Source organism: Macrobrachium nipponense, chromosome 8 (genome assembly GCF_015104395.2).
Source record: "Macrobrachium nipponense isolate FS-2020 chromosome 8, ASM1510439v2, whole genome shotgun sequence".
Classification (NCBI taxonomy): Eukaryota; Metazoa; Arthropoda; class Malacostraca; order Decapoda; family Palaemonidae; genus Macrobrachium; species Macrobrachium nipponense.
The window spans coordinates 40,506,248-40,534,024 of NC_087203.1; the positions used below are offsets into that span (position 1 = coordinate 40,506,248).

A 27,777-nucleotide genomic window follows, 5' to 3' on the forward strand; every position below is an offset into this window, starting at 1 on the left:
TATCACATTTCTCACGAAGAATGCTAATGCGTTCTACGACATTTGCCTCTTCGGGTTCCTTACCACGCACCATAGGCTCTGATTACAACCCTGAAGTTGACTCTTTCTCTTCAGATAAAACTTCAGTGCTCTGACCGGACAGAGAGACCTTTCTGTTTCTCTACCCACAAGGGGAGAGAGGCCCTTGATTTCAAAACTTCTGGGCCAAGGTTTAGAAGGATTCTCATTCTTGGCCAAAAACAAAGGTTGGAAAGAGACAACAGCAGAATCTCCTCTAAAACCTACCCGAGAGTCTAATGCATGTATCTCACTGACCCTCTTGGCCGTAGCGAGGGTCAAGAGAAAAATGCACTTCCTCGAGAGGTCTCTAAAGGATGCTTTATCAGGTGGTTCGAAAGTATCCGAAGAGAGAAACTGGAGAACCACATCTAGGTTCCAACTTGGAGTGATAGAGGATTTAGACTTTGTAGTACCAAAGGATCGTATCAAATCATGGAGATCCTTATTGTCTTCTATGTTAAGATCCCTGTTTCGAAATACAGCCGAGAGCATACTTCTATAACCTTTTATGGTAGAAACAGCTAAACGTGATTCCTCTCTAAGGAAGATAAGGAAATCAGCAATTTCGGTCACAGAGGTATCGGAAGAGGACAGCTTCTTCGACCTACACCATCTACGGAAGACTTCCCACTTCGATTGATAGACCCGCAGAGTAGAAGACCTGCGGGCTCTGGCAATTGCGCTTGCAGCTTTTCGCGAAAAGCCTCTCGCTCTGAATTGAAAGACCCTTCCCTGCATCATGAATCGTAGATATTTCCTCGATGACGAATGAAGAGGGACGTGAAAATAAGCGTCTTGTAGATCCAAGGAGGCCATCCAATCTCCTGGACGCAGAGCCGCTAGCACCGAGTTGGATGTTTCCATAGAGAACTTCTGTTTCTCTACGAATCGGTTCAGTGCGCTCACATCCAGGACAGGTCTCCACCCTCCCGAGGCTTTCGGAACTAGGAACAGTCGATTGTAAAAGCCCTGAGAGTGTGGATCCGGTACTAATTCTATGGCCTCCTTGTCCAACATTTGTTCTACTAATTGCAGAAGGGTCTTCCTTTTGACAGGGTCCGCGTACTTCGCCGACAGTTCCCTCGGAGTAGACGTCAAGGGAGGTCTGTCCCTGAAGGGGATGAGATATCCTCTCCTTACAATTGAGAGGGACCAGTTGTCCGCCCCTCTCGACGCCCATTCTTCTGCAAAGTTCAGTAGTCTGGCGCCTACTGGTGTTTGGAGGACTGAGGTTCATTTGCTTTTCTTGTAGGTCTAAAGGCAGAAGCCCTACCTCTTCTTTCTGCTCCTCTCTTCTAATTAGGAGGATCTCGAAGATGAACTCCCTCGAAAGGGCGGCTTCGGGACCCGTGTCTCCCCCTTCGTGGCAGGAACAGCTGTCCTCGGCCTTTTGGTTGATTGAACCAGAAGGTCCTGTGTCGCCTTCTCGGTAAGTGAGTGAGAAATATCTCTCACTAACTGAGAAGGGAAAAGCTGGTTAGACAGAGGAGCGTACAGAAGGGACGACCTCTGTGCCGGAGAGACAGCTTTCGTAAGAAAAGAACTGAATACAGTTCTTTTCTTAAGTATTCCCGCCCCGAAAAGGGAGGCCACCTTCTCCCGATCCTGTCTTGTACTGCCTTGTCCGTACAAGAGTCAAAATACTATTAAGGACATCGGGGGCTCAATTGCTCATTGTCTTGTGTCCTCTTGGCCATCACCCCAAGGGACCAGTCCAAAAAGTTGAAAACTTCCAAGACATGGATCAATCCCTTGAGGAGATGATCCATTTCAGACATTCCCCAAGTTGTTTTGGCTGACGAAAGAGAGTGTCTCCTCGACGCGTCCACCAGCGTTGAAAAATCTGCCTCCGCAGTTTGCTGAGGGCGAGTCCCATTGCTTCGCCTGTCTCAACCATAAAGACCCCTCCTCCGAAAGTCGGAAGGGAGGTTTAAAACCGCTCCCCCCGCCTCCTTCTTGGAGTTTCAGCCAATTTCCAAAAGACTGCAAAGCCTTCTTCATAGAAATTGTCGGCCGCATCTTCAGGAAGGAGGACTACTTTGAGGTTTTCGCGCTCGTAAAAAGCGACCGAGGAGACGGAGGAGCGGCAGGACTCAAAGAATCTCCAAATTCTTGGAGCAAAAGCGCAGCTAATGCTTTATAATCTGATAGTCCAGCTCCTTTCTGGTCTTCGGTGTCAGAGACATCTTCCAATGCCAGTTCCCCCGGTAGAATCAATATTAGCCGAGGGAGAACGTCTTTTCTCGCAAGGTGAATGGCTCTTCGCAGAATCAGCTCCCTCCCGACAAGGGCAACGGCCGCCTGTGCGGCACCTTGAGTCCTTGTCCGGAGAATGCCGATCCTGAGAAAAAACCCGATCATCATCTAAGTCCTCCTGACAAGAATGACGGTCGCCTGTGCGACGTATCTCACTCTTCTCAGGAAACAGCTGTGCTTGCGGAAGATCTTCACCCGAAACGGAGATATCATGAACAGGACGACGGCCGCCTGTGCGGCACCTTTCGTCTCTGTCCAGAGAAATACGCTCCAGGTTCAAATCATAAAGAGACACTTCCTGGTTAACTTCTCCGTATGAATCTTTTGGCGCTTGGTGCTTAACCTTTGCCGAAAGTCTAGTTTGTCCAATGCATTCGGACGTATCTGTCCGTCTCGGACCTTGTCGTCTGTCCGAGCTGTCCACATATGGAACTTGGCGCTTGGCTGGTGTCAATGCAGTACGACACTTCTGCCTGTCCGACTTGTCCGCTTCTGGCGTCTGGCGCCCGGACGGAGTTGCCTGCGTACGACGTTTCGTCCAACCCAGGTTGTCCGCCTTGTCAAGGTTGTCCGCAATCGGTACGAGTCGTTTGGACATAGTTGTCCGCATAGGACATATCTGCCTGTCCGGGCTGTCCGCGTCTGGCGAATGGTGTCTGGTTGGCGCCGTCCGCGTAGAACACTTTTTCCTGTCCGAGTCTTCCAATTCTGGCGCTGAGCGCCTGGGTAGTTGTGTCCGACTCGGACACTCTTCTTCATTGTCCGTATGTGGCGTCCCAAGCCTATGAGTTTTCATCCTTCTCTCTTTATTTCTTTCTGTACTCGTACGAGGCGTAGAGGAGATAAGTCTGGAGTCCGGAACGCCCGTCGGACGCGATCTCTTAACAGGAAGAAATCGTCCTTTCTCCTCGTACGGTCTTTTTCCAATACTCCTACTAACGAGGAAATTTGTTCCTGCATTTTACATAGGATGTCCGTCGCAGTTTCTTCCTTTTCTTTGCTATGAATAGGAGAATGCGCTCTGGAGGGAGTAGGAGATCGTGATATTGTCCTCCTGGCTCTTTTCCTCTCGTAGAGAGAATCGTCCGGGAAACGTTCCGGGCTCGAGTCTAACGTCGGAGCTTTCCAACTCCTCTTAATCGGACGCGACAGTTCGTCGGAAGTCCATCCACTTCTTCGAGGAGACGAATCAGATGATGAAAAGCACTCTTTTAGGATGCCTTTCCAATGGCGATCCTTGGCAGTCTGGGACGCCTACAAGGATTCTGCCGAGGGGACGCCTCCGTAACCTCCGTACGACTGTCGACATTCCTTCTCCTCTGGGCCTGGGAGCTTGGAAGAGGTCTAGGTCTGGGAGCGAGACAGAGCCGATCAGACGCACCCTCCACTACACTGGGGACACTTATGTCACTTTCCACATTCTTTGTAAGGCTATCAATTTTGTTTCTCTGATTACCCTGCAACAGCAATGATTCAAGATCTGGTTACCCCTATAAAAACAACATGAAAGATCTATCATCAACATACAAACATAACAAAACTAGTTAAAATGAAGACCCCCAGACCTGATCTACTTTCGATACATATTAACAATATTTTTTGGGCGGATATATTAAATACTTTAACCAGACCATTCAGTCAAGACATTTAACTTTTATGCTGGCCTGCATTACCAGAAAATCCTTTTTAATGCTGACTTCAAATTTGCAATCTCCGCAGCAGAACTTGCAACATCTGCTACGGGAGGGGTTGAAACTGCATTTGAGGAAGCAATTAATTGAGGGTTAGTTATACTAACTGGCTCGTTAGAGCGAGATCTACTCATGCTTCTAGAGACAGCCTTTCTAACCCTATCTCTCTCTAGTTTCCTTAAGTAGGAATCTAGTTTCTTCCATCCTTCCTCATCCATATTCACACATTCATCACACGTGTTATTTTTAGTGCATTCATATCCCCTACACTTCTTGCATACCTTGTGAGGATCTAACGACACTTTCGGTAGCCTCACCAAACAACCCTCATTCATACATCTTCTAACTTCGCAGCTAGAATCAGACATTTTTGAGCAAAATCCAAAAAACGTTCCACAAAAGCGTATGCCAAACCACAGATCCAAATACGTCACCAAAAAGACAGTCCAGAAGATCAACGGCGATGAAAAACGAAATCCAAGTCAGGAGGTAACAACAACGATGTTATGGCTACCCTCGACAGAGAAAGTCTGTCTTAGAAAATGGGATGGTTCCTAGTTCTGCCACCCAGCGGCAGTGGCGGTAGATCACCTGACCTACCTGTAGCGTGTGCCGCGAAATTCGAATTTCTGTCGGGGACAACGAAGTCTATAGCTAAGTATATATCTGCCAGGGAAGTTGAATGTATAAAAACAAATAATTTGGACCACCTATGGTAGAAAGTAAAAAAATAATTGATTAAAAGCATCAATAATAAATTTTCGTAGTGGACTCAAACACTTCATGCAAAATCTCAGTTTTCCTCTGCAATGTGTAGAGCAAAAATGTTTGCTATTACACAAATGAAAACTCAGGACACAGCCTTTGTTTCTGTATAAAAAAAATATTTTATTGACTAACAGAAAACTTGCCAGTAAAAGTCCTTGAAATAACCATTTGAATTATTTTACTTTGAAACTCAATACTGATATCCCTATAGGATGGTACCATTGTGCAGCACACTGTAGAACAGTACTAAAGGTTCTCCACAGTATCCCTTCAGCCTCAGCTGCACTGCTTTCTGCCTTTTACTTTCGTCAATCCACTTTGGTCTATACTTAGCTGCCCCACTTCTTAAATGTTTTCTTCAAATGTGACTTTCAGCACTTCGTATTCATTTAGCTGCTCCAGCTAAATTACATAGGGCTTCCTCCCACTTTTTACTGAATAATTTTTCTGTTGCACTTTCTGAACTGAACTATTCTACAATTCTGTATAGAGCTGAATCTGACTGACTATCCTTTGATCATACAGGAAAGGAGAGGTTTGACAGGGTGCCTCCACCCAAGTTGGAATAGTCATGCATAATAAGGATATCTACAACAGAGGTCTAAATGTCAAATTTGATTGCGACTGACTGACAAGCCCAAACACTTGGAATCATGGGGGACTTTCCTCAGGCATACAACTTTGTAAGGCTATCAATTTTGTTTCTCTGATTACCCTGCAACAGCAATGATTCAAGATCTGGTTACCCCTATAAAAACAACATGAAAGATCTATCATCAACATACAAACATAACAAAACTAGTTAAAATGAAGACCCCCAAACCTGATCTACTTTCGATACATATTAACAATATTTTTTGGGCGGATATATTAAGATACTTTAACCAGACCATTCAGTCAAGACATTTAACTTTTATGCTGGCCTGCATTACCAGAAAATCAGTCGAGATTACTCTTTCTAAAAACTTCAAGAAGAATCCCATCTTCAGTCTTGGGAACAAACAGGCTACTGCCCTCAAGTTCAATATAACACAAGAGTCAGGACCACAAGCCCAAGTATATTTGATTAGAGAAACCACTAAATATATATTAAAAGAAATCTATGGTTTAAACATAACTGAAAACATTAAAGAAATAAATTTTTCAAATGTAACCTCTCCATAGCCCAACTTGCTTAACCCTCTTACGCCGAAGTGGTAAAAAAAAAAATTGTCTCCCGTGTGCCGGAGGTGTTTCAGAGTGAGTGCGGAAGCGGAAAAAATATTTTTTTCAAAAAATCACAGCGCACTTAGTTTTCAGATTAAGAGTTCATTTTGTGGCTCCTTTTTTTTGTCATTGCTGAAGTTTAGTATGCAACCATCAGAAATGAAAAAAATTATCATTATCATTATAAATAATGCGATATATGATAGCGCAAAACGAAATTTCATATATAATTGTATTCAAATCGCGCTGTGCGCAAAACGGTTAAAGGTAACAAGTTACTTTTTTTTTCGTTGTAATGTACACTAAATTCCGATCATTTTGGTATATAACACATTGTAAAACGATAAAAGCACACAGAGAAAATATTATCACAAATAATGCATGAATTCGTAACGCACGGACGTAAACAAATATTTTTTCAAAAATTCACCATAAATCTAAATATTGTCATAGAGACTTCCAATTTCTTTCAAAATGAAGACAAATGATTGAATATTACTATACTGTAAGAGTATTAGCTTACAATTGCAGTTTTTCGACATATCTGACGAGTTAAAGTTGACAGAATGTCGAATTTTTTTATATATATATTTTTTTATATGCAATTATTTCGGAAATAAGAAAAGCTACAACCTTCAAATATTTTTTCGTTTTATTCTACATGAAATTGCGCACATTTTCATATAAAAAACTATTTGAATGCCTAATATGAAATGGAGCAAATATTCCGAGAATGGGACGTACGCATTTCGGATTTGTGGCGGAGTCCGCACGCGGAGGGAAGGAAAGATTTTTTTTAAAAATCACCATAAATCTAATATTTTACTAGAGACTTCAAATTTGTTTCAAGATGAAGATAATGACTGAATATTACTAGACTGTAAAGAGTTTTAGCTTGCAATTGCGTTTTCGTCACCATTTCGGTAGAGTCAAAGTTGACCGAACGTGCTTTTTTTTCTATTTATCGTGATTTATATGCAAATATTTCAAAAATGAGAAAAGCTACAACCTTCAATTATTTTTTGTTGTATTCTACATGAAATTTCGCACATTTTCATATTAAAAACTTTATGTAACGGCTAATTTAAATGTGCAAACATTACCACAATCGCACGTATGATTTTTTCGGAAGATTTACCGCGCGTACGTAAAGAAAAATGTTATTTTTTTCATAAATTCACCATAAATCGAAATATTGTGCTAGAGACTTCCAATTTGTTGCAAAATTAAGGTAAATGCTTGAATATTACTAGAATATAAGCGTTTTAGCTTACAATTGCGTTTTTCGACCATTTCGGTAGAGTCAAAGTTGACCGAAGGTTGAAATTTTGGCAATTATCGTTATTTATATGAAAATATCTCAAACCTGATAAAAGCTACAACCATGGGTTGTTTTTAGTTGTATTGTGCATGAAATTGCACATTTCCATATATAAAACTTCATATAACGGCTAATTTTAAAATGGTGCAAACATTACCACAATCGCATGTATGATTTTTTTCGGAAGAGTTACCGCGCGGACGTAAGGAAAAAGTTTTTTCATAAATTCACCATAAATCGAAATATTGTGCTAGAGACTTCCAATTAGTTGCAAAATTAAGGTAAATGATTGAATATTACTAAAATATAAGAGTTTTAGCTTACAATTGTGTTTTTCGACCATTTCGGTAGAGTCAAAGTTGACCAAAGGTTGAAATTTTGGCAATTATCGTTATTAATTTGAAAATATCTCAAAACTGATAAAAGCTACAATCATGAGTATTTTATTATTGTATTCTACATAAAAATGCGCACATTTTCATATATAATACTTCATGTAACGGCTAATTTACAATGGTACAAAAATTATGTCAGAGTGACGAAATAATTTCCGAGATGTGTCACAGATACTTTTTAGTGCGGCAAGAAAGAAATTCGCGCTTGCGCGCCTGCGTAACGATTGTAAACAAAACAACATCTTGATCCGTGAACTCCCAGCATCCCCCAAGGCGCGTGATTCAAAAGTTTTAGGTTGGTAGGCCTATAAGTATTTTTCCGCGAATTTTAAAAAAAACTATTGTAAGTCGACGTAAAATACGTCCAGTCGGCACACGGGAGACAAAAAATGTCGACGTAAAATACGTCCAGTCGGCACACGGGAGACAAAAAATGTCGACGTAAAATACGTCCAGTCGGCACACGGGAGACAAAAAATGTCGACGTAAAATACGTCCAGTCGGCGTAAGAGGGTTAATTACATTCAGGGAACGCTACTATACTACCTCATATTCAAGAAGAGGAATTATCTGATAAAAAGTACTCTGTTGTGGCTATGACAAAATTAATGACCTTAGGAAATATCAAACTCTAAGTAAAATAGATCACAACAGAAATTACATAATTATCGTAAGAATAAAAATCATAGAACATAACCTGCCTTGAAGTTCAATATCCTTGCCTAGAGCAGAGGTATTTCTATTTGCATTCTCTAAAATTGGGCAGAATTATGATACACACTACAGCAAGGAGATATGTGTGCCCAGTGGATACAAAGATCAATAAAAAAACTGGAATTGTGTGTATATGTGATCAAATAATATATACAACAGGCAACCTTTATGAGAATAATAAATCTTGACTCAGTTTAAGAGTGAGATGAATACTTGACTTAAAAGAAATTCCCTCATATATGACTCCCCTGAAAATGAAGTTTCCAAAGCATCAGATTAAATTCCAAATTTTATATAACTAAAGAACCCCAGTTTCCTTCTCTATTTTCTGCACTCCCACAAAGCATTATATATGGAAACCCTCTGCCCAGTCTTCTCATTTATTTCTTGATAATTTTGTTACATCATGTTACATTTAACTCAAGTCATACAGGTAACAAAGTATTCAATAACAAACATGATTTCCATGGTATCAATATTGCAAATGATGACTGATCACCATCACCAGTTACATTTTATGCAAGATATCTCCTTTACGCAATAGCTGTGGAATGACTTCTCTCTACTGTCTTCTACCCTGAGCACTTTCTTCCTAAATAGTTATATGGTCTACTTACAGCCATCATTATATTGTAGTACTTACCACTCTGTCAGACAACTGTGACCCTCTCCCAAGAGCTACATTGGATAAAATGCATACAGACAATGCAGTGGCACTATCTCCAAGAAATATCTTCTGATAACCAAGAGCACTAGCACACTGCGACAACAATTCTTGTCTCAGCTGTTCAAGGAGATCTTGCTTGGCAGAGTCACTCTTACAAGATGACAAGAGTTTTTGGAGTTTTTCCTTTAATTCCAAACTAGTGTTCAACTCCACTGGATCATCCTATATATAAAAAAAAAAAGTTTGTAATTATGGAAGATGTTCCATTGTTTCACACAGGACATGGTAAGGGTAGCTTAGAAACATTAAGTCTTACCAAAATAAACAAAGGCTACAGACTACCAACAAGCTGTTTTTAGTGATAAAGGCCACTTTTGATCTCCCCTTTCTTCACTAATACTCATTAATCATAAGATGCAAAAATAATCCCAGGCTCACCATTATCATGGAAAGAATGCAACTGCTCAATCCATCAAGCTTTCTGCCAACATACACATATACTCTTAATTTATTTGTGTAACCCTGCAGCATCAACACCTCAGGGATATTCTCCCAGGTCTTGTTTGTGTGCTCCCAGCCTTTAAGCTTCTTGCTCTACAGCTAAATCACTTCTCATTTTAGGTCTTAACTGTTACTCATGGTACTTTTATTGATGTGAATGCAAATGCTGGGTACTTTCTCAAATCCCTTTGTGGAATTTGAGTAAGTACCCAAATTCTGTTCTATTTGTCAAAACCTTCATTCATTGACATAAACTTCTGAGTTCATGTTAATAAAGCTCACTTAACTTTCAATTATCCAGAATAGTGTTGGGGGGAAATATGTGTATGATTTTCTGTTTTTGTTGCATCATCTCGATTTCATGTTTGGACCATAAATTGTGAAATGTTTAATATTTAGTGCTGAATTTGCTGAATTATTTTTATGTCTATTTGGATGTCTGTCTTGTTCCTTCTTTGGGATATAATAGGATAATATCATAAAAAACTTTTTCCCTGTATACTTTTATACTTACCAAATAATATAAAACACTCAACCCTAATACAGTTAGTGTCGAATAGGGTTGGATAAATTTTTGCTACTCAGGCTTTTGCTGTTTTTTTACCTATTCTAATACACATCTACAAAAGTTTCATGGATTGCCAGGTAAGGCACACAGCTTTTTTATGTCCTCCCTAGACAAGGACCCTCACTTATTATTGTACTCATCTAGTCCAAAACAACTTGTTTAATCTGCAATGATTGGGATATATAGACCAGTTGTTCAAATTCACTTAGAAGAGGGCATATAGATGCCAGCCCCCATAAGATTCAACTATGACTTCAGACTCTCCAACTAGCAACTAGTTACCACTGTTGCAACTTAGCGCTCCCATGATAAGAGTGCTATGCCGCTGCCCGAGATGAAGGAAAGGTGCATGGTGCTGTAGATACAGAAGATGGACTGGCATTCCAACTCCCTGCTACACACTCATGCCACAACATCCTGTCCTCCAAATGCCTGAGCAATTCAGCCCTGGTGTTCAAGTGGCCAACCATGCTGCTTCTTTCATGTCTTTTTGGTTCTCATGCAACCACTATACCTCCTTCGCTGCCACGATGGGCCTAGACACAACATTATTGTCTCCATGGAGCTGCTTTCTCTCCAGGGTATAGGGTAGTTGAAGCATATCAAGAAGAATTCTGCTTCACACTACTTCAGCAGTTAAGACTCGGCTCTGGTCTACCCTATAGCAGACTATAACAAATATACCTGGGACTCCACCATCTTCAACAGTTTCCCACTATTAACCCCATTATCATCTTCTCCAGGACAGCACTACCTTGGTGGCCGTGGCAGCCTCCACAACTTTTCTGGTGTGCAGGATACCTAGACAAGGAATTGGAGCCTTCAGTTACCCCAGTAAACCAACCTTGGACAGACTAACTCCTTGTCAAAAACTGGAATCTACCTTACCAGCCTTCATCCTCTGTGACAGGTACAGTGGACACCCACCAGGAAAGACCTACCCCCATCCTTGGAGGGTTCAGGGAGCAGCTACAGCTTCTCCCAAGGTGCAGATAATCACTACCCACTGTAGTGGCAGCAATGGGGATAGGCACTTCTCCCACAGTAATGGTAAACAGGAATATCAAGGAGAGGAAGCAAGGGTCTCTCCACTTCCCTAATAAGAAAAGGAAAGGACCTGCAGGAAGTCATTCCTCAGACAGACACCATTCAAAAACAAAGGCTAGGACAAGCACAAGTTACCCTTCTGGCTAGCCAACCCCTGGAGTTACTGCATTGTCCTCTGGTAACAACTGCTTCCAGCTCATCTAGTGCCTCCCTATCCCTAGGGTCTGAGGTGGGCCCCATGTCTCTCCCCTGCAAGCAATGATCAAAGAATTTGCTTTGCTGTCCAAAGAACAGACACAGCTATATTTCAAGGCAGTAACTTTCTAGTTACATGCCCCTTCTCACAGTTCTAAGGCAGCAGATTGCTGTAAAGGAAGTCTAGGATGCCTTCCATCCCATATGGAGGCACTACTGCCAGCTCAAAGTCCACAGCCAAAGGGGACAGAAGGTAATGAGACTATACTCTGTTTTTTTTTCCATCTGTCAACCCGCCTGTGATGTTTGCGTATGGTAACACTGCGTCCCGGGCTTTAGATAAGTTTGCTATGTGTAAGTTTTAGGTAAATTAAAGGATATCTGGGTGTACATTTGCAACTGAAAAGTGTTTTAATAATGCATTGTGTGCAAATTACACAGTTAATATTTGAAATAGGATATTGTTATTATTGTTGAATGTAAGCTGAATGTAACTATCTAAAGCCCAGGATGCAGTGTTACCATACTCAAACACCACAGGTGGGTGGACAGATGGAAAAAACTGAGTATAGTCCCCTGCGTCAACCCTCTTTTGTTCCAGTGGGAGACAGTTTGCAAGAAGAGTGGAAAACCTAGCAGTTTATTTGGGTTAAACCCTGAGTGTTGGAATAAATGAATCATAAAATTTACACTATAAGGCAAAGCATGGGACACTTTCAGCCATTCAACATTAAGACTGTGAGATATGGGATTTGGAGTGGTTGGACACAGATAAAGAGGTAAAAAAAATTAAGAGGAAGTAAAAGGTCTTGCAGTGAAACTGGACCATCCAGTGCTTTTTACTGGAAATTTTGAAGGCCCATAAGTATATATAAAATTTTTTATTTTCAATTTAAAAATTGTTAGATTCAGGTTATAACAAGTAATATGATCCTATCTTAAGAGGCAAATGTATTATCTGTGTATATCATTATACACCTACACAAATAAGTAAGTGCAAGTCTAGTTTATGTTAATAACTTCCTAATAAATTTCAGTAGTACAAATTTAATTTTTAAACCTTCTTTGGAAAAAAATATAAGTTCATGTGGCTATTAAATTACTTTACTATTTGGAATACTTTATGATTACCAAAATTATGGTGGTTTTCTCATAATTACCAAACCAGCTGAGTGCTTGTCAGCTTAACATGGATGGAAACCCTTGTATAAAGAAACCTTGACAACAAATTACAATTTATCACATTCAATTACTTCAAAGCAGACTTACCTCTGAAATCAAAACAGGTACAGGTGGTTGAGAAGACATTATCTGTTCCAAAGATGTCAAATAACAGGGAAACTTCAGACCCAAGACTCCCTTACAAACTTGCTGGGTCAATTCTGGGCCAATGTCAGGACTATCACTAAGACAACTTTCTGAAAAACCGAAGTTTACACATACAGTACTCTTTTTCTTTGTCCATAAAATACAGATGGCCAAATACAAAATGTACTATTATTACTCTCAAAAAAAAAGGTTAGATAAGATAATTCACGGTTTCTGAAACATCTAATTTTCAATCATGAATATATTTGTCCTTTAGGCCTATCCATGGATGAGATGTGGATTCTTGTAGAACTTAGAAGGCTAATCCAGCAATTGAGGTGGTGATGTCAGTGGGGATCTTCCCCAGATTTGAGGAAGCATCAAGGCTGGAAATTTGGTGGAGGATGATGCCTTTGATAGAAGGCACATCAAGCAACTGACCCTTTAATGTAGGGATAACGGTGGGAAAGATCATGGCTGGAAATTACAATGAAGACAATATATCTCCTTACACTTGAATCTTGTAGGTGGGTCAGCAAGATTAAATATTTTCTTTTTTTTCATATTCTAAAGCCTGGACTTCTATAGGCTTGTCATTTGCAACTGATTTCATCACCCATCCTCTCATGCCAGCTTCCTGTAATGAGGAGTATTATCAATGTACCACTCCATCATTCTCAGGAGAACCACAGATTCCAGAACAGTGTTTCTTACTGGCTCAGGAAGTCAGCCAAAGTTTTGGCAGTAATATTACAGATAACAAAGCTACACAGAAAAGAGATCTAGTCCTCAAGATAGATCCCTATCTACTTTACTTGGATCTAAATACTATTTTAAATGTAGGCAGTTACTAATCTACTTTTTAAAAATGAAAATTTTTAATGTAATTTGTATTTTTCTTAACATACAAACCATTGGTCTTTACATGTGAAAATACCTTTAGCGCAGTGGGAAACCAGCCATTCAATTCTTAACAAGGTTGTTACATAGTTAACTACCAGCTGTAAGGTTGGTAGTCCCACCCTTCTGCCTGACAATACATTTACTTACCTTCTGGCCCAGGTATCAGAATGAGGGGTGGCTAGAGGTGGGCAGTATCTGTCAAGACCTCAGGTTTGTAAGTTAGGAAAAATACAAATAAAAATACTTTAAATTTTAAAATTTTCTCATTGTTCCTACAATGAAGTACAACAAACCGCCCTCGGTCTTATTTACATATGGAAGACTTACTTTTTGGTAGGAGAGATTGAGTGTTTCCAAACCAACTGATGATTCACTTCACCTGGGCCTCTCTTCCAGGTCATGTAGAGAAAAGGAAGAAGTCCCATGCGTCTGATCTGTTGAACATTGTGTGTTCAACTGCCAGACTTCTTGGTCTTTCGAATTAATGGGTATTGAGAGGCATCATTAATTCGAAAAGACCTGGATGAACCTTTAGTGTCAGAGACAATAAAGCTAATGATAACCAACGGATTTTTTTGTCAGCCCCTCTCTCCCCTTGCTAGAGAAAGGGTAAGACTTACTCCTATTGATCAAAGTATATTTAGATACTAAAAAGGGTGCTCAGTAACTCAACGCATCAAGCCTGTTCCAGCACATGACGGCATGCCGAGGACTTAAGGGCAACATCCCACAGGTAGGAGGTGAATGTGGTCTGTTGCAACCACACTCCTATCTTCAGTATCGGATGAACCGACAGTTTCTTCCTAAATGTGAGGAACAGACCAGTGCCCGGACCTCGTGAGCTCGGGCCCAGAACATATCGTCACGCACTTCCTCAGGTGTATAGTACACCATTTTGATTGTCTCACGAAGTCAAAAAGAAATGGTGTACTGGGACACCTCTTTCTTGGTCGAGCCAGTCTACTGAAGAGTTGTTGACACCCAGGCCCGAGCTGTGCATATGGCCGGGCAAATACTCAAACAAATAAAGAACGATGACACAGAAAAACCCAGGATCGGTGAGGCGAGCTCAAGGGAAACCAGGTTTGGTGGGCAGAGGCAAGCATGAAGCATGCGTACTGTCCGATGGCTAGAAGTTAAGTGGATGTACCGTCAGGCAGAAGCAGGTAGTTAACTAGCCAACAACCTTGTTAAGAATTGAATGGCCAGTTTCCAGCAGCGCTTAAGTTCAGGGTTTGTATTCGTGTAGAAACAATTCTACTTTAAGGATAGAGCCCACAGCAATACGTACTTGATTTTCTATACAAAACCCAACACTCATAATGATTTTCCAACTCCAGCTTTAATAGCAGGTGACTGATAAAACACCTGAGGCTTCAGGTGGTTCATAAAATGGTTCTTCAGTTTGCTGGACAAAAGAATTCCAGTGACTGGGTTATTCAAAGGCCATAAATATGGGCTTTAATAAATGACAGTTTGCATAAAAAATCAAATTGTATTTTTATAAATATTCTGTATCTTTTCTTCACCTCTAATGAACATATACTAATGCTAATCATATCCTTGGGTACCCAATATCCTTATACACTGGAAATCTTATAACTCAAAAATTAAATAAAGAATATTTTTGTATATCAATTCAATAAGTGACAATATCCAGTTTATAAGCAATCAATAACATACTTTATAATCAAAGTACACTACCATCAATGTAGATGCAAGCTGGTTCAAAGCGTAACTTTTTGTGCGAAGATTCATCCAATCCTTCTCTTACAAGATGCAGTAAAGCAGAGGATGATGTACCTCCGGAGGTAGCAATCAAAATTCGGTCACCAGGTCGAATCTGCTTAGATTTCCCAATAGTAGATCGGAATTTGTGGACAAAGTATGATAAGAAGCATTCCCTGATGGAAGAAAATAAGTTTTAAAAATTTTTCAATTCTACACTAATAAAAAATAACTACTTTTGCAAAGACTTCTTAGTACAGATAGTTAAAGTATATTTACAACCGAGATTCACTGTCAAGTGAAACTCACCAAAATTTACAAATAAGAAATGAAGGTTTCAATAGGTATATTACTATAATAATAAAACCATACAGAACAGAAACAGTGATTTCAGTATACTAACTGAATAGTGATAAATAAAATAGGATATGATGAAGATAAAACTAATTCTGTATTAACAGTGCTTACTCAATAATCAGGGGAAACTATAGCTAGCATACGTAGGCTGCACAAAAATTAAAAGAAAATTCAACAAGAACAAAAAGAAATCACTTTACTATCATTCAGCAACACATTAAATGATATAATGGTGACCAGCTGACTGTTTGACTGCAGTGTCAGTGGTAACACAACTAGTGCATTTGATTTAGAATTATCTTTCAAAATCAGACTTTTTCTTTTATCTTCCATTACTGCTAAATGATTTCAAATTAGACTGAAATGTACTGTTGACCTTTTACCAAACTTTCAAGCCAGTAAAAAAGAATGCTACTGATGTATTCTGAAGATGAGCCTTATATTTATATCCTCACTTTCCATGCAGTACTGTAAAGAGCAGTCTTGGCAAAGATTTTTAGTAACAATGTTGCGGCAATTTTTCATTATTACAGTGAAAAGTAAACATCTTTTGTCTTGCATTCCTTTGGCTTTAACTTCATCTTGCTCTAATTTTCCCCTCTCAATAGAACAAATCCCTCATGCAAGCCCAAATGAGTCTACAAATACATTTCAGTGGTCTGGTCTTGTTGAACTAACATAAGAATATAATGACAACTTATTACAGATGATTGTATAACCGTTATTGCTTTATAAATATTCAATACTTCCCAGGTACGCCATTATTCTACTGAATCTTAAAAGGCTGTTGATCATACATTTATTATCACTGTTATACAATTTAACAAGACTCCTACACTAGATTCAGATTAATAAATTCTTCATTAATAGAACAGATAATTATGAGAGCTTACATGAGAATTCATAATTAATCTGTAAATTATGCATGTACAATAGTAATTATTTTTAAATTTCAACTCTAACCTTAGCACAGACTCATAGGGTACAGCCCTAAATTTAGCCACTGCACTGACTTATGAAGTAGAATCATCTATATTAGGATATCACGCCTATCTTTGCACATTGATGACATTCTAAGTAAATACCTTCAATACATACAGCATCACACGTGACACAAGTATACATGTCAACTCACCTGCAGTAAGCATCCTTAATCCTCAATACAACGACAGCTTTTTCTGTGTTACACCTCCTACACATCACATTACCACTGGAAAAGAGATTATATGAACTAACCTTTGATGAGAATGAAATTCATCTTACATAAAGTGAAAAAGGTTCTGATTACAAGAGGAAAATCATCACAACCCTGATCATAAAAATAATTTGGCTTTATAATATAGGAAATAGAATTGAACTCTACAAAACTTAATGCACCATAATAACACTTAAAACTCAATGTTACCATAATTGAGATGCCTTTAAAAATGTAATCTATGCCAAACAAAACCTGACCAGTTTAGTAGTAGTACAGTAAGTAGGACCCATGAACTTTCAGTACGGTACTTGGGAAATCCAAATCAAAGTATGTACATATTTCAGCCTCCTAAAATACTGGATTGAACTCTGCTAGTATCAGTGACTAGTGAACAAAAGCATTACTAATTATATGTGTTTCCATGGAATATCAATAATGTATAATACAAACAAAATAATAAGCCATCAAATACTTTGTTTTTCCATGTTAAATTATATTTTGCATGTATAGCATATTTAGAACAGAGAAAAGCAAATCATGTCAGACTAGTAAATTTGGTAACTACGTGGCTCACCTGCTAATATCTAAGCCATCCGTGGCACGAGTCATCTCTGTGATTTCGTCTGGATCAACACTGCACATTGTTACCAAACTTGTTCAAACTTTTAAAGTAGCAATATACCTGGACAAAAAACGAAACAAAACATTTAGCTGGTAGGAATTAATTACATCATCTTTAAAATAAATTTCATATGAACACCTACAGTGATTCAAAATGACCAACTTAACTATAACTTAAGTGCACGTTTTGAGGTTTACTGGGAATAATAATGATACATGAAAATCCTCCTAGTCCATGAGTGTATAATCTCTCTAGAATATTAGTTTTTCCAAGTAAAATAGACAGATAATTCACAATATTGTTTTAATAGTTTATGAATAATTTTCATTAAATAAAGTAGTACTCTACTGCATCAATTTTCATATTCCTTCCCACAACTTAAATATATACAATACACCACAAACAAATTAACAGAAACTAATCCTGAATCTACTAAATGAGTTATGCCTAAAGGCTTTAATTGTCCTAATGTTATGGAATAAGGACTGCTTCTTAACCCATTAAATAAGATATGCTGTGAAAATTAAATAAGATATGCTGTGAAAGTTACTGCAAGTAAATATGTCAATATACATCTATCATACAGGAACAATTTACCTATATGGCATGGGTTTATATTAATCTGTTTTGTGATATCACTTACACAACCAACTCAAAAAGCATCACTACATGGCGCATAATAGTTTTGTATTTAAAATAATTTCTTTTGCAATATCAAACACAAATCTAGAATTTAAATGTAGTATTCTTATGTTTAGTACGTACAAACATTTTGTGAGGTTAACATCAAAAGATGGATGCATCTACTACATGGTGAACAATTATATTAAACTTAAAGTAATAGTACTTCAATCACATTCTTAAAGGTTTGCTTTGAATCCTATTGTTACCAAAATAAAATATATGGTACATTTAGTTTGTCAATAATACTTTTAGCTTTTAACAATTAACTATCTTTATAATAGCAAGATATCTACTGAATCATCAAATGAACTAGCCAAGTTTTGCTATCACAATTTTTAATGAAACCAAAATGTTTCTCCATACCAACAACTACATACTGAGATGATTAAAACCATTACACACTGTATTTTGGACTTTCATTTTCCTAAAACCATTACACATTGTATTTTGGACTTAAATAATTAATTTTCCTATGTCTTAATTTGAGCTATAAATGATTCTGATGTTCATTTTGTATAAGAAATTTAAGAGATATTGCACCCCTTATACCCTACAATTCGTAGGGCCATATTGGCAACACAAAACATGTATAATACAAGGATCAGCTAATTTTAGACTAAACTAGCGGCCAAGTCCTTCCCTAGCCAGGAGCGATACCCAACCTAACCTAAAATAGGATGATCGGTCCTTACCTATATGGTGGGGCTGGAGCCCCTGGACATCTACCTAATCTAACCTAAGATCCCAGGTCTTGCCTAGACCCCACCTAACCTCACTTAGTAAACTGCAAATAAATAATAAGGTTATGACCTCACAAATCACACCTAATCTATGACACCAAGCCTGAATGAGAGCTATCAAAGAGATTATCATCCTAATTTCACTCAACCTGTGTTTTCCCCCAACCACATTGTGGTCCTGAAGACTGTAGAACATGCTAAAGGCCTATGGGTGGGGTGCGCAACCTATAAAAGTAGTACCTACTCAGCTGCTAGGTTAGGTTAAGGTAGATTAGGTTAGTAAGGGTAAATGACATAGTAGCAACCACCAATCCTAGAATGCAACCACCTTGCCGAAAAAGTACTTGAATTCACTGCCATGAGCATCAGTCAAGAATTGTGGCCCATCCAGGCAGCACGCTGAGACCTCTACGTTCCTCTCGAAGTATTTTCTCCTAAATTACAATGGCATCATTAAAGCATTTTCTCGGGAAGTGGCCCCGTTGCGAGAGAAGTGGCTGCTGTGTTGCCACTCGATAGCTAGTTCCTTCCATAATCACCTAAGCCAATCGCTTCTTAAACATATGGCTACCTTATGACTTCCAGGGTGGCTATCATAACATGATCATTGTCCATTATCTCTCAATGTGTTTTATTCCCTGCCAGTCAGTTTATCATAGCCTCTACCTACCTACTAGGTAGTAGGTATTTACCGTCTTTCGTTTGTTTTTACATTCATCACCACGAGACTGGTCCTAACCATGGTACTATTAGGCTACTTATCAGTTTGCAAGTCTTACCAAGAATGATTTCAGAAGTGGAGGCAACAATCAATGCAGTATATATACCTACTACCTAGCTATAGCTAGCCTAGGTACCTAGGCTAGTACCTAGGTATAGGCTACTAGGTAGGTAGGTTAATTGTCAAAAACAAACATAGGTACCTCAACAGTTGGTTGGAATAGGCGAAGTCGTTGTAGGTGTAAAGTATTCACGATGAGCTTTAAAATACACTACACGTACTGTATATAAAATTGAAGGCACATATGCATCTAGGACATGGAGTCAAATAATGGAATCCATTTGACAGCGAAGAACGTGTGTAGTGAGTAATGAAGAATGACGTAATTGTAAACGTAAAGTGTTGGTAGTAGTATTACTTAAAAGCTATAGGCTTTAAAACGGCTCTCTTGTTCATTCTTTTGTTTGCTGCGGGGCTCGTTTAAGTCATAGATATAGTCTTAGAGGGATCAAGTTGTTTCTTTGGTGACTGGTAATGAAGTCACAGGAAGAATGTGATGATTTTGGCTAGTAAAAAAAAAAAAAAAGTCATTAATTTTAAACACATCAAAAGAGCGGCTGTCATTGGTATCAGAATTTGTTTGCATGGTGTTTTTACGTTGCATGGAACCAGTGGTTATTCAGAATTGACCGCCTGTTGCCCGCTGCTCCACTACTAGCACTACCAGCCCTTGAAAAATCTTTCAAGATCTTGAAAAATAAACTCAAAACTTGAAAGTTTGAGATGAATATGTTAAAATCTCTGAATCCTTGAAAACTATGTACCGAAAGTCCTGAAACACAATCTAGGGGAAAATGAAAGAAGGTTTCGGTCACACTTATCAGTGTTCTTGTCCCAACTTTCTTGTCAGATATGCGAGAGGTTTCGTTCGTTGTACGGGCTCATGTTCCTGGAGCAGCCCGTAACTGGATCATCTGAGAAAAAGAAATGCTTTTGGCGGTTAGTTGGTGAGGTGAAAAAGAGGGTGGCAGAGGATTGCAACCCCTTTGAACCTTACGGTACCCGTCGGTAAGAGAGAAAGTTTTATGGTGGCGAGACCCAGCCTATAGTAGATTCATATCAACTGTGCACTTGATGTCTTGGCCATTCCCTTACGACGCTCCTGATTGACTGTTGATTAGCCAGTCACAGAGCTGGAAACTCTGACTCTCGAGAGAGTTCACATAAGTAGGATGTATGTTCCACCTCTCCTGAGGGATACTTTAGAAAGACAAATCCCTCAGGAGAGGTGGAACATACAACCTAACTATGTGAACTCTCGAGAGAGACTGACAGTTGCCAGCCCTGTCATTGGCTTATCAACAGCCAATCAGGAGCGTCGTAAGGGACTAACCAAGACATCAAATACACCGCTGATGTGAATCTACTATAGTAGGAGAGGGCGGAGCAGGAAATGGAACCGCTCTTTTGTTTGAAGGAAATGTGGAAGTTTCGTTTAGAAGAAGAAGAGAATGTCATTGCTATATAGCACATCATGGAGCCAAGAAGCAACTAGTACTGAAAGACGGCCGAAGTCCAACGTTAAACTTGCCCTGAACTTACTTTCTTTAGTGTCTGAGCATCAGCTTGATAACTTGCAGGAGGAATGGAGGGTCCTTATTTGGGCAAAGGAGATAGTGCATCCCATGCTTTCTCGGGAATTACCTGAAATCTGGCATAATTTAAGGAATGTGTTAGATGGAAATGGCCAGTCACAGTTTATTTTATTGTCTGACTTCACGTGTAGCCTCCTTGTATTGCCACACTCTTCTTCAGCCTCCTGTGTTGAAAGAATATTTTCCCGGTTAAATATGGTGAAGACAAAACAAACACCGCTCTTTTGATGGTACGTTTTGTCTCGCTTTTTGAACAAGGTTTCAATTCTGAATCCGCGCTGTCGTAATACGCCCGTAGGAAAGATTAATACTTTTTTTTTTTTAACCTGTAGCTATTTCTTTACCTGAATTCCTCAAGGTACCATGTGTTTTGCGTCCATTCTTTCCTATTTTCGATTTCCTCCCTTGACTGATCTGTGAAGAGTCAGATGTTACCTACAGGAGATTCACATCAATTGTGTATTTGATGTCTGGGCCGTCCCTTACGACGCTCCTGATTGGCTGTTGGCTGTTGATAAGCCAATGACAGGGCTGGAAACTCTCAGTCTCTCTCGAGAGTTCACATGGGTAGGATCTATGTCTTTCAAAAGTACCCCTCAGGAGACGTGGAACACACATCCTGCCTATGTGAACTCTCTCGAGAGACAGAGTTTCCAGCCTTGTGACTGACTTATCAACAGCCAATCAGGAGCGTCGTAAGGGACTGGCCTAGACATCAAATGCACGGTTGATGTGAATCTACTATATTAGCTATGGTTGCTGCCATACCATGGTCAAAGGGTCTTCGTACTTTGGTACGTGTAGTATTCATCGAATGGGGAACTCAATGGATTTTCGTGATTACGCCGATGTTTTGTATATATGGCTCAGTTATCCAGATTTCTAAAATTCGTTATTTTTCGCTGATAAGCGCAGGTGAGAATATCCACAGGTAATTTAAGGCTTTGGAATCAAACTTACATTTTGAAGAAAAGTCCCATAAATTCTTGGGTAATTTTTCAGTAATCTATTGAGAAAAGCTAAACATTCTGGTTTGTACACAAAAAACGAATGAAACGTTTATCCAAATCAAATAAAGGTGATTTGCTAATACAATGAAATTCAAATGTACTTCAATTCAAATTTTACTCTTCTATTCCGGCAACCATACTGCTACCTTAAATCTTTTGAGAGTATTGTTACTTCCGTATAACAACGATGGTAAAAATACACCTTTGATATGAAACTTGAAAATAAGCCACCTTGGATAATTAGGGTGTCCCTATAAGATCAATATGGACTTGGATATACGAAACTGGCAACTTTCTCACTCGCGTTACATCACTGAGCCAAAATGTTCCCATTTCCTCAAATTGCAAGGCTGTACGACACCGATCCAACAGCACTGCTCTCTCTCTCTCTCTCTCTCTCTCTCTCTTCTCTCTCTCTCTCTCTCTCTTTATTGCTTGCTTATATTTTTACGGTGGTCCCCAACGGGCTTATAGTACTAAACACACCGCAAAGTGGATACATACCGGTTTAAAACATTTGATTGGCGATATATAATACGTAGGAAAGATTAATGTGACTTTTTTTTTACCTCTTCTCTCTCTCTCTCTCTCTCTCTCTCTCTCTCTCTTCATCTTGCTTGATGAAGCCATCTTGCTTGATGAGACGTTCCCGCGTGAAATCAGATTAATCAACAGATATCACAAGTTTAACATACGACTAGAATTTGAGAAATATCTAGAAGTGTTCGTGAGATAAGATTAGTGTGAAAATAGTAGGATAAAGCGTCTTCTAAGTTAGTTTATCAAGTGCAATACTGTAAATCAGAACAAGATGGCAGTAAGTTCCAACTGCGGGAAGAGATGGCGTAATTTAGCGTGTTTAGCAGATTCGCAATACGATGAGGTAGCAGGAAGGGAACTGGCATTTCTCATCTATGAAATCAGCAACAGTCCTAACCAAAAAGATACAAAAGCATTCATAGATATATTAGAAGGATATAATCCTTCAAACTGGAAAAAAATCTAATGAAAACATCTGAAAATAATTGAAGAAGTTCCAAATAAAATCCAAGTGGTCAAGAGACTCATAAAGAAAATATACATAAACCAACATATTCCGACAAAGAAAATGAATAAGGTGAATCTTGTGAATATCCTAATTGACGCATTAGGAAAAAGAATGCCAAAAGCATGCAAACTGTGTAAGGTTTGGTATAGCATAGTCAATCCACAAAACCTAATCAGAAAATGTGCTGCATGCAACATTCCGACCCCATCCACAGTGTGCTGAGGTAATACAAGATATGAGAAAAGATACAAGAAATTTTTGTTCAACATGTCTATCATGGATAGACAATGTTATTAAATCAACGATTGAATGTACAAATAGTTGAGGTGATGAAGAATGAAGAGGAAGGAAGAAGAAGAAGAATGAGGAAAACGGAAGAGAAGTAAACAAAAATGAAATGACAGAAAAAAATAAGGAAAACAAAGAACAAGATAAAGTATGGATGCAGAGATACTCATTGATACTACATATGAGGCAATAAAGCAGCATACCTACGAAGAAATAAATTACGATATGGCAACAGAAAAGCAAATCCCGAAGAGGCTCTACCCAGATCTACACAATGACGGGGAAAGAGGAAAAATAGACAAGAAAGACAAAATCTGCAACCTTTTGAAAAGAGGGAATTGCAGATTTGGAGAAGATGTTACTACAAACATCCTAAGGTATGTCACAACTATGAAATATATGGTAAATGTGCATACCTAGATGATATGGGGATGATTGCAGAGATCTGCATCCAAAAATATGCAAAACCTAAAAGAAAGAAGGAAAAGATGTAAGTTCGACAAAAAATGCAAATATATGCACCCTGTAGCCATGAATCATAATCAATAAATAACCAACCAAGTAATAAAATCCAAAATAAGAAAGAAACCAATAAAGAGAGAAATCAAGAATATCAGGTAAAAGAGAAAAGCAAACCACCAATGAGATATGCAGAGATGTCAGCAAAATTTCAATGCATCAGCTCCAAAATTTCTACTCAAGGGATAATAACTGTATTTATTATGCAAGAGGATATTGCAGAAACGGAGAAAACTGCAGATTCAGACACAAAAATGAATAATTATGATGAGGAAGAGTCAAATCAAATTATGGAAAAGTTGGATTTTTTAATGTCAGAATTTCTGGAAAGATGAAAAAAAAGACATACCAGAACAGAAAGAGACATGGGAAAATCCTTATTACTACCAATATTGGAAAGAAGAAAACACGCAAACCATCATAGTGATGAATGCGCAGGGTTTAGTTACGAGTAACTCAAAAAGAAAAATAGAGTACTTAGAAGAACTAACCAAATTGAAAAGAAAATAGATATAATGAATATAAGTGAAACCTGGTATTCCCAAGAGACTGGGAATGATGATCAAATAAAGGGTTCCAAACTTATAGATCAGATAGAAAAAAATAGGAATCAAGGGGGAACCGCAATATATGGGAAAGACAAAAAACAAGGAAAAATATATGAGAAATATAGTAACTCAGAATGTGAACTAATAGCGGTTTAGAATTTGAATCTGAAAAATTAATGAACATAGTAATATATAGACCTCCTAATACTAAAGAGTTTGACTTAATAATTGAAATTGATGATAATGTAGATATCACAAGGACTGGACTATTCTCCTATCTGGTGACTTCAACTTTCCTTTCGTAGAATGGAAAGAACGAATAGGAGATTGTGGATGTACTTATACATATAAAAAAGAGAGTAATAGTAGTGCAGAAGATAAGAGGCAATTCGAAAAGCTATTAGATATGCTACTAGAATACAACATTAACAACAAATCACCTGCCAACAAGAAAGGAAATACTTAGACCTAGTATTTGTGAACGAGGTGAATTATGTTAAAGAAATAATAGTTTTATAATGCGAGTATTTCAGACCATAATGTCATAGAATTAACAGTTCATTTCCAAAGCAAGTGAAAACAGAGATAAGCAAGAAATGAAAAAGTGGGAAGGATATGGAAAATACAACTTCTACAGTAAAAATATTAAAATGGTCAGAATAAATGAAGAATTAAACAAAGATGGGATAACATTTTCGTAAGCGATGACATAAGGGTAATACGGAGATATTATATAAAATATTAGAGAAAATAGTGGATAAATATATACCGAAGAAGAAAGTAAACATCATTCATGCATACCAAGAGACAGAAGGATCTTGTTCAGAAAATCAGAAAGTGGAAAAAAGGTCTTGCAAAAGAAAAAAATGCATGGAAAGTTATAGAACTAAAAAGTAAGATAGAAAATGCAGAACAAAAGATTATACAATCAAAAGAAAATGAAAAACGGGAATTGAAGAAAAAACCCTATTAATATCAAGCAAAACCCCAAACTATTATACTCATATGCGAAGAAGATGAATAAAAGAAGAATAGAAATAGGCCCTCTGAGAATTGAAGGGAGATTAACGAATGAAAAAAAGGAAATTTGCAACATACTGGCAGAACGATATAAGAGAGAATTCACCCCTAGAATAGATAATGAAGATAATGATATAGAAGTAAGGGACGAAAATAGTGAATATCTAGCTGACATAGAAATTAATGAAGCTGATATGTGCAGGCAATTAATGAAATTAAAATGGAGCTGCTGCAGGGCTGATGGAATCCCTGCTATTTTGTTAAGAAAGTAGTTCATTCTATCGCAAAGCCACTTGCATATTATTAAGACAAAGTGTAGATACAGGCAAGATTTATGATGAGCACAAATTAGCATATATCACCCCTACTTTCAAAAGTGGATCAAGACTTGAGGCAAGTAATTATAGGCCTGTGAGTCTAACATCACATATTATGAAAGTGTATGAAAGGGTAATGGAAGAAAAATATTATGAAACATTTAATAAAAAATAATTTGTTTAATATAGGACAACACGGTTTCGTACCCGGAAAAAGTACACAAACCCAACTGTTAGTCCACCGTGAGAACATATTCAAAAATATGAAAAGCGGAAATGAAACAGATGTGGTTTATCTAGACTTTGCAAAGCTTTTGACAAAGTAGACCATAATATATTGCAAAGAAAATTAGAAACACAATATCGTAGTATAAAAATAGGAAGATGGTTAAAAGAATTTTTACACAACAGAAAACAGATAGTTATTGCAAACGATGAGAAATCGATGAAACCAAGGTAATATCCTCCGGTGTCCACAAGGTACGGTGTTAGCTGCAATACTGTTTGTTATTATGATTGAAGACATAGACAGTAATGTTAGGATTCGGTAGTGAGTAGTTTCGCTGATGACACAAGAATAAGTAGAGAAATTACTTGTGATGAGATAGGAACGCTCTACAAAGAGACCTTAACAAAGTATATGATTGGGCAGAGGAAAATAGGATGGTATTTAACTCTGATAAATTTGAATCAATAAATTATGGAGACAGAGAAGGAAAGCTATATGCATATAGGGGACCTAATAATGAGACAATCACAAATAAGGAAGCAGTTAAAGACCTTGGTGTGATGATGAATAGGAATATGTTATGCAATGATCAAATAGCAATTCTTTTGGCAAAATGTAAAGCAAAAATGGGAATGTGTTACGGCACTTCAAAACAGAAAAGCTGAACACATGATTATGCTTTATAAAAACATATGTTCGTAGTCCACTTGAATATTGCAATATGATATGGTACCCACACTATCAAAAAGGATATTGCACAAATAGAGAGTGGTACAAAGGTCCTTTACAGCTAGAATAGAAGAAGTTAAGGACCTTGACTACTGGGAAAGACTACAATCATTAAAATTATATAGTCTAGAAAGGAGAAGAGAACGCTACATGATAATTCAGGCATGGAAACAGATAGAAGGAATAACAGAAAATATCATGGAACTAAAAATATCAGAAAGAGCAAGCAGAGGTAGATTAATAGTGCCCAAAACAATACCAGGAAAAATAAGGAAAGCACACAGGACATTAATCCACTACGCACCAGCATCGATAATGCAGCGTCTATTCAATGCGTTGCCAGTTCTCAGCGAGGAATATATCAGGAGTGAGCGTAGATGTGTTTAAGAATAAGCTCGACAAATATCTAAACTGCATCCCAGACCATCCAAGATTGGAAGATGCAAAATATACCGGAAGATGTACTAGCAACTCTCTGGTATACATTAGAGGTGCCTCACACTGAGGGACCTGGGCAACCGAACGAACTGTAAGGTCTGTAAGGTAAGTCCTCTCTCTCTCTCTCTCTCTCTCTCTCTCTCTTCTCTATATAATAAATATTGTAATATATATATATATATATATATAATATATAGATATATATATATATAAATACTATTATATATATATATATATATATATATATATCTTCTCCTCAAAAAAAATTATATCAACATACGAGTTGAAATGGTGGATAATAATGTTTGTCTCATTATATTTCTTAC

General features: G+C 38.1%; 1 protein-coding gene across 2 annotated transcripts in view; it reads right to left on the minus strand.

The window, feature by feature from the left end:
- The window catches only part of LOC135222702 (cytoplasmic tRNA 2-thiolation protein 2-like), a 56,568-nt gene extending 36,504 nt beyond the window's left edge, over positions 1–20,064 (minus strand). Inside the window, exons 1-6 of one of the 2 annotated variants that reach the window (XM_064260888.1) lie at positions 19,853–20,063; positions 17,458–17,565; positions 16,821–16,895; positions 15,305–15,504; positions 12,659–12,807; positions 9,055–9,300 (exon numbers count right to left, since the gene is read on the minus strand). In XM_064260888.1, the coding sequence (XP_064116958.1) occupies positions 9,055–9,300; positions 12,659–12,807; positions 15,305–15,504; positions 16,821–16,895; positions 17,458–17,525 (738 nt within the window). In that variant the 5' untranslated portion in view covers positions 17,526–17,565; positions 19,853–20,063. Of the gene's footprint in view, positions 1–9,054; positions 9,301–12,658; positions 12,808–15,304; positions 15,505–16,820; positions 16,896–17,457; positions 17,566–19,852 lie in introns of both variants that reach the window. The other variant, XM_064260889.1, reaches the window with a different exon arrangement.
- Between the last annotated feature and the right edge of the window lie 7,713 nt (positions 20,065–27,777).